The 13,302-nt window shown below is 35.2% G+C and overlaps 1 protein-coding gene across 2 annotated transcripts; it reads right to left on the reverse strand.

Annotated features, from left to right (window-relative positions):
* Positions 1-1,421: 1,421 nt before the first annotated feature.
* On the reverse strand, positions 1,422-3,303 carry LOC106433452 (auxin-responsive protein SAUR71-like). 2 transcript variants are annotated; one of them, XM_013874277.3, is made up of 3 exons: positions 3,136-3,303; positions 1,942-2,433; positions 1,422-1,669 (listed from the first exon to the last, which is right to left on the reverse strand). In XM_013874277.3, the coding sequence occupies exons 2-3, from the start codon at positions 2,390-2,392 to the stop codon at positions 1,641-1,643; spliced, it is 480 nt and encodes a 159-aa protein (XP_013729731.2). In that variant the 5' UTR covers positions 2,393-2,433; positions 3,136-3,303; the 3' UTR covers positions 1,422-1,640. The 2 variants fall into 2 exon arrangements, with proteins under 2 accessions (XP_013729731.2, XP_048590777.1); XM_048734820.1 differs by lacking the exon at positions 3,136-3,303 and adding an exon at positions 2,899-2,980.
* Positions 3,304-13,302: the final 9,999 nt, after the last annotated feature.

Genomic DNA, 13,302 nt, shown 5'->3' on the forward strand with positions numbered 1-13,302 from the left:
ATAGATTAGTTAACCCTCAGAGTATAATTATCTTTTACCTTTCATTAAAGTGAGGGTAAAAATGGTTAGTATAAACATGAAAAGTAGTACTATGAATGTGCTATATGTGGCAATTTCTCAATTTTAAATCGTTCTATCATCATATTATATTTTAAATAAATAGTTTATATTTATGAAAATAAAATTTATAAATTTATCAATTGAATATAATTTTATCATATTTATTTTAGTATAATAATTATATTTTAACATGATCATGACTATAAAAGTAGATAAAATAGGATGTAATTTATTTATTTTCATTTCTAAACGATAACTTAAAATACATTAAGTTATTGTTTAAATATTTTTACACAGATTTATTAGAATTTTTAAAATATAATATATAAATATATATTATATTTAAAATGAAAATATATTATGATTAAAGTAGTTACAAAGGTTTTATATTATTAACTTTAAAGAAATACATGTTAATTTTTATACATGTATTATATAGTTTGATAATGTTAACCCATCTTACCAACATATTAGATTTTATTTTGAACATAAAATATTTTATAATTACGAAAATAAAATATATAAATATATAAATTTAATACAATTTTATTATATTTAGCTCAATATAATAATTTTATTTAGCTCAATATAATAATTTTATTTTAATATGATTGATTATGATTATATAATAAAAAAATATTATAGATTTTTTTTATATAACTGAATATATTAATGTATAATAATATTTTAAACTAATTTCGAAATTAGTGAAAATATTTAAATATAATTTCAAAAATGAAGATCTTGTAAAAATCTTTTCAAACAGATTTGTTAGACTTTTAAAATAAATATATTTATATTTAAAATGAAAAGATATTAAAAGATATTATGATTAAAATATTTTAAAAATTCTATTTATTATTAGTCTGAATTAAAATGTATTATGAATTTCTATGAATAGGTCTATTAGGTCCATTTTTAAAAAAAAATCACACATGAATCAAGGTTGTGACTTCTGTTTTAATATATAAGATTTTTTTTTTCAGCTGCCCATTTAAATGATATAAATATGATTAAACAAATCTATTCAGAGTGTTAAAGTGATTTCTTTCTTTATTTATTGAAGAAAAAAGTCTTCTATCTTTGATTATTCATATTATCCACATTTTAGGTTTTTCATCTTGCAGGCTCAAGTCGTATCCCTTGCTCAAGAAGGGTGAAAGATGGGTATGAAGATATTTTTTTTGCATATTTCAAAGAATAAAGATATCTTTCATTCTACGACTCCAGCTTTTGGTTTTGCTTCAGTTTTTGCTTTTAAGCTATTCCTGTTAAGAAAATTTTCCTTATATTGGCAAAAAAGTTGGATATTTTTATCAACTGCATAGACCTTAAAACTAAGTGATACGAAGGGATAGAAGGGAAAAAACTGATTTGTTTAATGGAGTATAAGGCATTTTAACATATCGTATCCTACTCTTCATTTTTGAGAAAAAACAATGGAGAGTAGAATAATAAATTATCAGGAAAATACAAAGACTGATTTGACAATTACCAGTCCGATATGAGAGTCATTAGCACTAATACAAGTTGATTAGTTTTGAAGGATAAAAGGAAGAATTTTATATTATACTTGTTATTTACTCTTCCGTTTCCACTGTATCTCCAGCTGCAAAACAACCAACCAAGTAATCCTGTAAGACCTCTTCTACTCTCTCCAAAATAATTTGAGATTGAATTCAAGATTCATTCTCGTTCTGGGACCAACATGTGTTTTTTTTGTTGTTGTAAAAGTTCTAGCTAAAAATTAATGTTAGGCGGAGGCTAAATTGATTTTTTTTTTTTGTTGATATTTTGATTTTCAAAGACAGAATCTACATAGTAGTATAAGAAAGAAAGGTGTGGATATTTAAAAAAGGAGGAAGAAGAAGAGCTTATTACCTGAGGTGTCATCTTTAGGATGATTCTCAATGCAGTTAAGTAAGTACTTGAAAGTCTCGACCTCGCAAGGTATGGTTAAGGCGCCGCTATGATCAAATCCGTATTCTTCCTCAGCTTTCTCAAGCAAGACCTTGAACAGAGAATGGCTTAGAAAGTTTGTAGGAATTATAAATCTCCGGAGCTCGGGTCCAACATAGACCGCCAAATACCCTTCAGGGACATCAGAAGGTGGCTCAGGACTTTGGCTAGTTTCCTCATCCGAATCACATGTCTTCATATCCAATAGCCTCTGGTTGATAACAGGAGAAATGATGGCTGTGTGCTTTCTTGCTCCCAACTCGGTATCATCTGACTTTGAACCTATTGTGACACTTTGCCATTTTTGCAGAATCTCCTTTAGCCTCACAATCTGCTTGATCCCGGTTAACTTTCCTGCGTTGTTTTCATCCATTTTTCTCCTTGTTAAGGATATGTAAGATCTTCCGAGGAAAGCTGCAATTTAGAATCCCGCAAACCATTTTAAAAAGGGAAAGGAAAAGGAAAAGCATATTTCATCGTTTTGCTTCATATTGCATTGCTTAAGATCAACAAAGTCAATGTTTTCTAAATCAATCCGACTATAGGTTTGATAAAGCTTGAGTTTGTAAGGTTGTATAATTTTGGCACTTATAAGACACGGTGGTAAGATCAATCACTATTATAAATAACCTAGTAAAGTGCTATTTGTTTATAGGACAGATATGCTATTTGCAAATATCTCTCTATATGTCCATAGAATTAACGCAAGTTTCCAAAACAATGTAGGATTGATTTTCGAGAATAAATGCGTAAGATGTATCATGTTTACATAAACAAATTGTGCGTTATTCGATCTGATCTCAATAAACATGAACTCTGGATCACAAAGGCCCAAGAAAATTAGTACAAAATTTATTTGATCCTACATAAATTTGTAACCTTATATCAATCTCACAAAACATCAACCCTCCCTTATGTTTCCTTGTATATTTTTCTGTAGCCTTCCTAAAATTGCAGCATTCAACCATATATAAGCAGGGAATCAAAAGCACATCAATCGAATGGAAAAAAAAATCGAAATACATGAAGCAAAATCGTTAACAAGACCAATCAAAATAAATCACCGGTGATTCTCAATAACTATTCATGCTAGTTACATAAGAATGTACAGATTACCAGAAGAGGAAATGGAAATGAAGCACTCTTAGACACGAAGAGGAAACGCCATACAAATGGATTTAGCAGCTCTGGAAGATTTAATTCTTTTTCGATGACTTTTTTTGTTTAGTTTTAAGATGATAGCGAGAGAGATTTCAAGCAACGGATCTACGAAATTTACAATTTAATTTCTAATTTTTTTAAAAAAAAAATCTTATTTTAGATTTTATAATTTCACTGATTTTCTTTGCAAAACAAAGATCTTTCTTGGCCTTTCCGTTACTTTCGCCATTATATGTTTTTTTTTTCTATTTATATCATCATTAGTTCACTAACAATATCTTAAAAATTACAGGGTCTCTTTTTTTAAAAAACTATTCTATTATTTAGGAATATATATTGGAATAAAATAACCAACAAAAACTAAAAAAACAATGAAAAATATGAGACATCATACCTAAACCATATGTTGTACGATTCTTCTCTTTCAGAATATAGAAAATTTTGAAATCCGGAAATTTCGTTGAATCAATGCTACCTCACTTAACTCTGTGGAGAAACTCTTCAATGTTTTTGGATCATGATCATCAATATAATATCCTTGCTTTCTGCCACAAAAATGCTAGCAATTTGTGTGTTGAAACATGATCTCCTAGACCAAATTAACACCTCCACTTCTGAATACAAAGAAAACATACTATTTTCTTTGTTACATGATCCCTTTTTATTTCAGCAAAATTATTATGTTATTCTGTCATTGTATTTAGCCTAGATCTTATCTTCATTTCTCTCTCTCCTCGCAGGAGGCAAGCGAGTCAAAATGTTCTTTGTATCGCCACTTGCAAATTTGTTGGAGCCAGAAAAGTTTGCATTATAGTGTACTATTTTGTTGTGTTCTATTCTTTTTGAAATTATATAGTAGAAAATATGATTTTTATGGTAAATGAAAATGTATTATGTTTTTGTTGTATTTTTGTTATGAATTGATTAATTTGCACCTATTGATAAAAATTAAGGATTTACAATTGACAATATTTTAAATATACATGTCAATTAGGACCGAATCCTGCAGCTCAATCCCGCCTATCCTTAAAAATACCGGGTTTGGGCTTAGTTTTATAAGTTCAAAAAAATATGTTTTTCGAGCTAAGCCTATTTGGGCTTTAGGTATTTTAGGCCTAAGCCTGTTTCGGCTAGAGCCAGCCCGAAAACCCAAAATTTTGTATTTTACCAAAAATATTATCGTTCTTGCAATCAAAACAATTATTAGTATTGACATATTATTTAAATATTTTTCTAAAATCTAATAAAGCAAATATAAAAGTTGTTAATGCACTTTATTGTTTAACCATTACAAGTGTCACATTTTAAATTTTGCAGATGTACCTTCTTATTTTATGTACAACATGTTTTTTATTTCAAAATACAAAGTATGAAACGTTTGACCATGTTTATCACAAATTTTTTCTATTATATATTTAGTTTTAATTTATATTTAATTATTTAAATTTTATTAAATTTAGTTTGTTTATAATATGGTTTTAAAGCATACGAAAAAGTAAAATATTTTTTTATAATGAAAAAAAGTTAAAACTCACTTTATATTTTAAAACAAAAAAAAAATAAAACTGTATTTTTATGAAAATTCACATGTATTAAAATGATGAAAGTGACAATGACAAACTATTTTTTTCGAAAAGCTCAAAAAGCCTGAAAAGCACTATAGCCCTATAAAGGCCGGTGATATACCATAGATTTTATCCACTCTTAGCCACAGTATATAGGTGTTTTAGGAACTATTTATTATGTTTTAGGGTCTTTTTAACATATTTACAGGTCTAGAGTGTTTTGGAGGAGAGTGGTGATTTTGATACATTTTAGAGATAAAATGAGAGGAAGCCCGTAGCTGACCATCGAACATGTCCGAAGGTCGACATTCAGAGATAAAATCGATCGACGCACATCTTGTTACGTTGATCGACAGCGAAGCGCACAAGACCCGACTGGGTTTGCAGCCGACTTAAATCCCAAGTCACCCACATTTACAGAAATACTCCTGGCCAATTTTAACCTAATATTTATGTGCTCTGCCATTGTTCCATTCATACTTTTCACAGCAAACACTATTTAGGGTTTATAGTAGTTTGAAGAGAATATCCTAGACTCATTCAGAGATTTGTATTGGAACTCGAATATTTCTGAATATATTCTATTTATGCAATTTATTTAGTTATTTATTATGATTTGCTTTGCTATGTATGAGTAATTCTTCGGTTAGATTCATGGTTCAAATAGGCTATGAGGGATTAGCCCAAAACATAGAATTGCTAAGGTGATAAATATCTTTAAAAAATTGTTGTTAATACATGTGTTTTAGAGTTGCTAACTAGAACCTTGAACTTCAACTACGACGGTAAGTTCTGCACCAGAATTAATTCCTTTGAGCTAGTATTGCTAGAAACAAGTGAAAGCTTATTTAGACAATACTGGTGAACCTATCGATCAATTCGCTAATGCTTTTCTAAGAGAACACATCGATCGACGTTCTTACTATAACATCGATCGATGTTCGATCCGTATCAACAAACGACAGCTGAGATATTGGACTTAGTCAATAGGATTTATTCAACAACGAAAGCTGGAATACTTTTTCATAAGAAGTCGAGTTCTAGGATTGACAACCTAAGTATTCAATACCTCTAAAATCCTGATTACCTGAATAGGAACCCTAGATCTAGCGCTTTCTAAAAACTGTTTACAAACCTCAAACCAATCAATTGAATAACTGTCTTGTTCGCCTTACTTGCTTATTTATTGTTTTATTAATTTACCTAGCTTAGTCACTCCTGATTAGGATATATTGTGTGCCCTAGCTTCATGTGGATTCGATCTCTAAGTACTACAATTGAACCTCTTATTTGAAAGAGTAAATCACTCATTAGGAGAATTTGAGTGATATCAAATTTGGCGCCGTTGCCGGGGAGCTTTGATCGCCATTAAATCTTATCTAGTTAGATTTAGTCTAGGTTTTTCAACTGTTCAAGAAATTTTATAATGTTTTTTCTTAATTTCTTTCAGGTGCATGCCCAGCAGTACCAGAAGCAACAAGGAAAAATCACTGTTATTCTCAGACCCAACACTCTTGAAATGCACGATCCACAAAGAGAAGAGAGCCGCATCGATCGACAATAACCTCAGTTCGTCGACCGGCACTTCTTAGCAAACGTTGACTGATACTACTAATCCGTCGACCGATACCTGTGAGCTACCGCCGATCGACACTTCTATCTGAACATCGATTGACACCCGTCAGCGAGACATGGTTGCGACCCCAATCTTAGTGCGAGATGAGAAAGAATACATGCATGACCAGGAGGGTTATCTACGTAATGCAGCAGGTCAGAGGCTAGATGATCAAAGGCCTGTAATTCCTGATCATGATCCTGATATTGCTGCAACTGCTCAAGCTGTAGACGAGGCTGCTTGACCCAGAACGTTCGCTGAGTACAACCGTCCAGATCAATACTACCCCATTCGCTGACTACAACCGTCAAGATCAATACTACCCCAAGTGCTATTCGTCCTCCAGCTATCCAAAGGAACAACTTCGAGCTGAAACCCCAGTACTTTACACTCGTGGCGAGACATCATATTGTGGTCTTTCGCACAATCATCCTATGAACCATCTGGAGCGGTTTGAGGATCTGGTTCTGCCATTAAAGCCAATGGAGTCCCTGTGGACCATCTCTTTTGCAACTCTTCAAGTACTCACTATTTGGAGAAGCTTCGCGCTGGCTTAAGCAGTTACCACCAGGATCTCTTACATCCTGGCCTGACATCAAAACACATTTCTCCGTAATTTCTTTGATGAGTCATGAGCTGAGGACTTAAGGAGCAAGATTGATACATTCACATATGAGCCAACAGAATCATTCAGAAGCTACAGGATCAGATTCAAGTCCTATCAGAGAGACTATCCACACCATGGATTCAACGAAGTGCAGCTGCTTAGCACTTTATTCAGAGGCATCCAGCTGGCATATCAGATGGCTCCGGACACTGCTAGTGAAGGAAACTTCAACACTAGAAATCTAGAAGAGGCTGTGAGACTTATTGAGAACTTGGCATCTAGCAATAGCACCAAGAACACTGATTTTGAGAGGAGAAAATTGGCCACCCTAGGAAAGGAGGAGATGGACGATGTTAACGCTAAGTTGGATAGTGTTCACAAGCTTCTCAAGAAGGAGGTTAGCTTTGTAGAGGCTGTAGATGTCGAAAATGGCAGAGCGTTCGAGGAGGATGTGAACTTCATCAGTGGTACCGGTTTTCAGAATCAGAAGACTGGAAATCAAAGTGGATACATAAACTCTTATGGCAATGGACAGTGGAGTAACTTCAACCAGAGTTCACAGTACCAGAAACCCTACAACATCAACTTCAACAACAACAACAACAACAGAACTTATAGCAATTCTTCCTCGAGAGAATATGATAGAAGGAATGATTGATCAGGTTCTTGAGGGCCAGCAGAAGCTGATGGTGAATGTCAATGGGAAGATAGATGATGTCTACAACGAGCCGAATGCAAAGTTTAAAACCTTGAATACACATGTAAAAAAGTTGGAGACACAAAGGGTTCAGACAGGAGACGCTGTTAAGAGGCAAGAGACCTTCATCAAGGATAAAGGAGATGAAGTACTGAAGTACCACGTGAATGCCATCATAGAGGATAATTGCTGGCAAGTGGTTAAGGAGGAGAAGCTTCAGGAGGGAGGTTTTGAAGTTGAAATCTCTATTAGTTTCGAAAGTTCACATTAGTGTCGACCGACACCGAGAGAGGAACATCAGCCGATGGAGTCAGGTGAACACCGATCGATACTTGCTCTCAAAAATCGATTGATACCTGCTGTCCAACATCGATCGACGGTTCATACGGAGTCAGTTGCATCATGCCAGATGGTAAGAATCATGACCCATGAAGAGTTAACAGCTAAGCGCCCTCATCCACCCAAACCCTATCATACATCGATCGGCCCCATGAGACAGTCACTGATCGACAGAGAGACTCAACCGACGATGGACAAACACCTTCCAGCATTGATTAACGAGCACCTCTCACCTACCGAGTGCAACTACCCAAAATCAATGTAGCGTGATTGAATGCACTCAGAAACCCATCTCAACCTTCAGATACATCAAGAGACAACATCAATAAGCAATCTGAAGATGCATCAGAGCCTATGGAAGTTGATCAGGCTACTGTTGGAAGAACCTTAAGGAAGAGGAAGGAAAAGGTTCCTAAGCATCTGAAGAAATGAGCTAATGATAAGGAGATGGATAGTTTCACAAAAAGGATTCTAAGGATTCCAATGGACAAGGATTTGAGGAGGCTTACTTTACCCACAGGTTGTGGATGTTCTTCAGAGAGACAAAGGAGACTGAAGAAGAAAATAGGAGAATGTTCCACCAGTTCAGAGGGAAAATGAACACATGATTACACTGAAAAAGAAGAGTAATCCTGAAAATTTTGTAGTACCATGCTTGATAGGAGGCATCAATTACCCTAGTGTGCTCTGCGACACATGTTCTTCAGTCAGAATTCTACCAAAGGTGATGGCATACATCTAGGTCTGAAGATAGAGCCTTCAGAGGATTCATTCACTTTAGTGAATTGTTCTCAGAGGAACTCAGGAGGAATCATCAGAAACTTGGAGGTGAAAATTGGTAATGCCCTATTTCCAGTAGACTTCCATGTCATGGACATCAGGCTCAACTGGAATTCTTCTCTATTACTTGGGAGAACTTTCATGGCTACTGTAGAAACAATTTGCGACATGAAGACCAACAAGTTGTGCCTGACACTCATAGACCCTACTGTCTATTATGATCCAGTGAGAGTTGTCAAGCAACAAACGTGATACATGGAGATTGGAGATGATCCAGGATTCATTGTAGTTTGTTACTGCGACCATAGAGCTGAAGTGGAATCAAAGAATGAAGCATCAATCGACACTCAACTTGAAGAATCCATCGACGAGATGTCTGAAGCGATGATCGACAAAGCTTTGGAAGCACCGATCGATAGTGACCTTGTGAATGAGATAAGACGACTTCCCAGAAGGATCTATCAATAGTTGGGAGAACGATTACTACCAACCTAGCTTCGCAATTCAGACTGCTACACCTTCAAAGAGGAAGATCAGTGCAATGGATCCTGATGAGTATGATGAGAACTACAGAAAAGAAGAGATCATTGAGTATCGTGGCTTTGCCATGGAAGAAGAAGGAGTTCTCAAGATTTCCCATGAGACCAGGGGGAAACATCGATAGACGGAAACCACAAACCATCAGTCGATACTCATCACGAGACAAAGTCAGATGCAAGAGCAGAAGATGACGCGGATTTTGGTTATCTCAGAGCAGATGAGTTTGGTATTTTCAGAGATTCGGAAGGACAAGCACGTGTTTGGATGGACGAGTTATACACATCTCTAAAATCTTCGCAGAAATAATTGCAATGGCTAGAGAATCAGGAAACCTTCTCAGCCAGCAAAACGAAACAGAAGAACTAGCATCGATCAATAGGAGAGGTCAACCATCGATCGACAGCCGCTACGAGTTTGGAAAGAGAGTTTATTATCACAGCGGCAGAAGAAGATTCTAGTGGGAAACAAGAGATGAATACTATATATACGGAAACGAGCATGGAAATGCACAAACTGTAGATGGCAGAATCAGTCATATGTCTAGGAAAGAGATCAGGGAAATTATGGAAAGAGCTGCAATGGATGGACACACTCATATCTTTCTACCATAATATGGAGAGAAAGTCACCAGAACCATGCCAGTGCCAGACAATTACAGCAGAGCAAAAATTGATGACATGGTACATGGGATTTATAGAGACCAGGAGATGTCACTGGATAAATCCTACAAGAGGCTCGATGATGTCTACTACCCAATCAACGACCAAATTGACAGGCTGAATGTACGGATGGATGAGCTGAAAGAGGAAATATACATGATTCAGAGACAAACTGTGGTTCGATCAGAAGACTATCCATTTATCGACGGTCACACTCGACCATCGATAGATACTAGTCACACACCTTTCAGAGGAAACCTGGTAACAGTGAAGTTGTTAGAAGACAAGCTTGATGAGATTAATTTTTCTCAAGACTTGCTGAAAGAGGATATTCCCCAGAGATTAGAGGACATCGTGGAAGCAACTCATGCCAGACTTAGAATGCAGCAAGGCTGTATTGGACACCTTCAGGAAAGGATGCAAGTTAATGAGGTTGCTAGAGAGGTAATGAAAAACAAGTGGACCAGAGGAAATGAAGCCATAAGAAGCTTCGTTGGAACATGGTTTCAGATGATCAAAGAAGATGTATACATTTTGTTTTCCAGCAAGTAGTCACTTCCTTCCATAATAGCCAAACAATCTCCAAAAGTCAAGCTAAATGACTAAAAATAAGCGCTGAGTGAGAGGCAACCTATCGACAAACACTTAAATGCAGGTCTAATATTAAAAAAAAATCCAAGGAGACGATTGCTCAGTCTATCGACCGATGAGACCTGGTCAACATCGATCGACAATACTACACCAGCAAAGATCGACATACACTTAATTGTGTCGATCGACCCTAACATAAGCGAGCAGGTATATCGTTCTTCCTTACTAATTTGTGTACTTTTAGTTTATGTTATCACCAAACTTCGACTAAATATACATTAGGGACAATATAATTTAAGTGGGGGGGGGGGAGTTTACTGATATTTAGTTTATTTATGAATTTATAAAATATTTTCAAAAAGTTTTTTTTTAATTGAATCGAGAAGGGGACAATGAACTTTTTCAATTTCACTTATTATATAACCACTCTCGAGCACCACTCTTAGATTTATTGATTGTAGAGTGTATTAGAGTTACTAAAGTGGATAACATGCCAGTTACACTTGCTGAAAATGTTTGAAAGAACCAAAAATTGACCTCCAACTTAATTGAGTTTAATATGCTTGTCTTGGGGCTTGGTATACATTAGATAGGATTCCTCCCGTAAGTCTGGAAGGTAAAAGTTTGTGTGTGTCTCTCTCTCTCTCTCTCTCTCTCTCTCTCTCTCTCTCTCTCTCTCTCTCTCTCTCTCTCTCTCTCTCTCTCTCTCTCTCTCTCTCTCTCTCTCTCTCTCTCTCTCTCTCTCTCTCTCTCTCTCTCTCTCTCTCTCTCTCTCTCTCTCTCTCTCTCTCTCTCTCTCTCTCTCTCTCTCTCTCTCTCCAGCATCCATAAGAATAATAGATTGAAATGACTTCATGTGGTTTAGAGGGGTAGGAGTATCTCATGCGACCCCATTATTCTACTCTAATTGAATGATCACATATCTTTGGAAGCAAAGGATAGGAGTGTCTCATGTGATCCCATTATTCGCCTACACTTTTCCAAGAAAAAAAAAGAAGAGAAAACACGAAATGAAGATGAATAAGATGGACTGTATCAACATCATTGGAATTGGAATTGAGATTCAGAAAAGACAGAAAGATGGAAGAAATGGATCAGATAAGATTACTTGCGTGTTTAGAAACTTGCTTGAGTAAGAATCTATATGTCTTTTGATTGATACTCCCAAGGTAAAACGTACACTTTTTATATATGTAAAAAATGAGGTCAGTAGAGGGGGTTAGTACAATATTAGGTAAGTTGCTAGATGGATTTGGTTGCTAAGCTAGGATATGGTATATAAAATACCACTAAAGTTGGGACTGATCTGATGTGGCTTGCAACATTGTAGAGGTGATGATAGTGAGTTCTTAAATTGTGTGTGTCCCTGCTGTTTTCAAACCTCTTTCATAAAAACTACTCTTTATTTTGCTTGACGACAAGCAAAAGGGTAAGTCTCGGGGTGTTGATACACCATGGATTTTATCCACTTTCAGCCATGATATATAAGTGTTTTAGGAACTATTTATTATGTTTTGGTGTCTTTTTAGAATATTTACATATTTGAGAGTGTTTTGGAGGAAAGTGGTGATTTTGGTGTATTTTAGAAATAAATGAGAGGAATCACGTAGCTAATCATCTAACCAGTCCAAAGGTCGACATTCAGAGATAAACATTGATCGACGCACATCCTGTGCCGACTACATTTCCAGGCAACTTAAATCCCAATTCACACACATTTACAAAAATACCTCTGACCGATTTTAACCTAATATTTATATGATTTACCATTGTTCTAGGTAATACACGCTTTCATACTTTCATACTTTTCACAACAAACAAAACTTATGGTTTTTAGTAGTTTGGAGAGAAGATCCAAGACTTCTTTAGAGATTTCTATTAGAACTCCAGTCTTTCTAACTATATTCTATTTATGCAATTTATTCAGTTATATATTATGATTTGCTTTGCTATGTATGAGTAATTCATCTGTTAGATTTAAGGTTCAAATAGGTTACGAGGGATTAGCCCAAAATATAGAATTGTTGTTAATGCATGTGTTCTAGAGTAGCTAACTAGAACCTTAAACTTAGGATTGTGGACAACTACGATGGTAGGTTCTACACCAGAATTAATTCTTTTGAGCTAGTATTGCTAGAAACAAACAAAAGTTGATTTAGACAATAATAGTGAACCTATCGATCAACTCGCTAACGCTTGCCTAAGAGAATATCGATTGACGTTCTTACCATAACATTGATTGACGTTCAATCCGTATCAACAAGCGACAGCTGAGATATTGGACTTAGTCAATAGGATTTATTCAACAGCTAAAGCTGGAATACATTCTCATAAGAAGCCGAGTTCTAGGATTGACAACCTAAGTATTTTATACATGTATAATCATGATTACCTGAATAGAAACCTTAAATCTAGCGCTTTATAATAACTGTTTACAAACCTCAAACCAGTCAACTGCCTTATTCGCCTTACTTGCTTATTTATTGTTTTCATAATTTACCTAGCTTAATCACTGATGATTAGGATATATTTTGTGTCCTAGTTACTTGTGGATTCGATCCCTAAGTACTATAATTGAACCTTCTATTTGAAAGAGTATAATCACCCCTTAGGATAATTTGAGTGATATCAGTCAGACCGGGCCAGCCCGAATTGACACCCCTAACTTTAGAGTTATATTATTTAAAATTGAAATGGTTAAAGAGTTGTTGAATACTATGAACTAGTAA

Source organism: Brassica napus, chromosome A6 (genome assembly GCF_020379485.1).
Source record: "Brassica napus cultivar Da-Ae chromosome A6, Da-Ae, whole genome shotgun sequence".
In the NCBI taxonomy this organism is placed as follows: Eukaryota; Viridiplantae; Streptophyta; class Magnoliopsida; order Brassicales; family Brassicaceae; genus Brassica; species Brassica napus.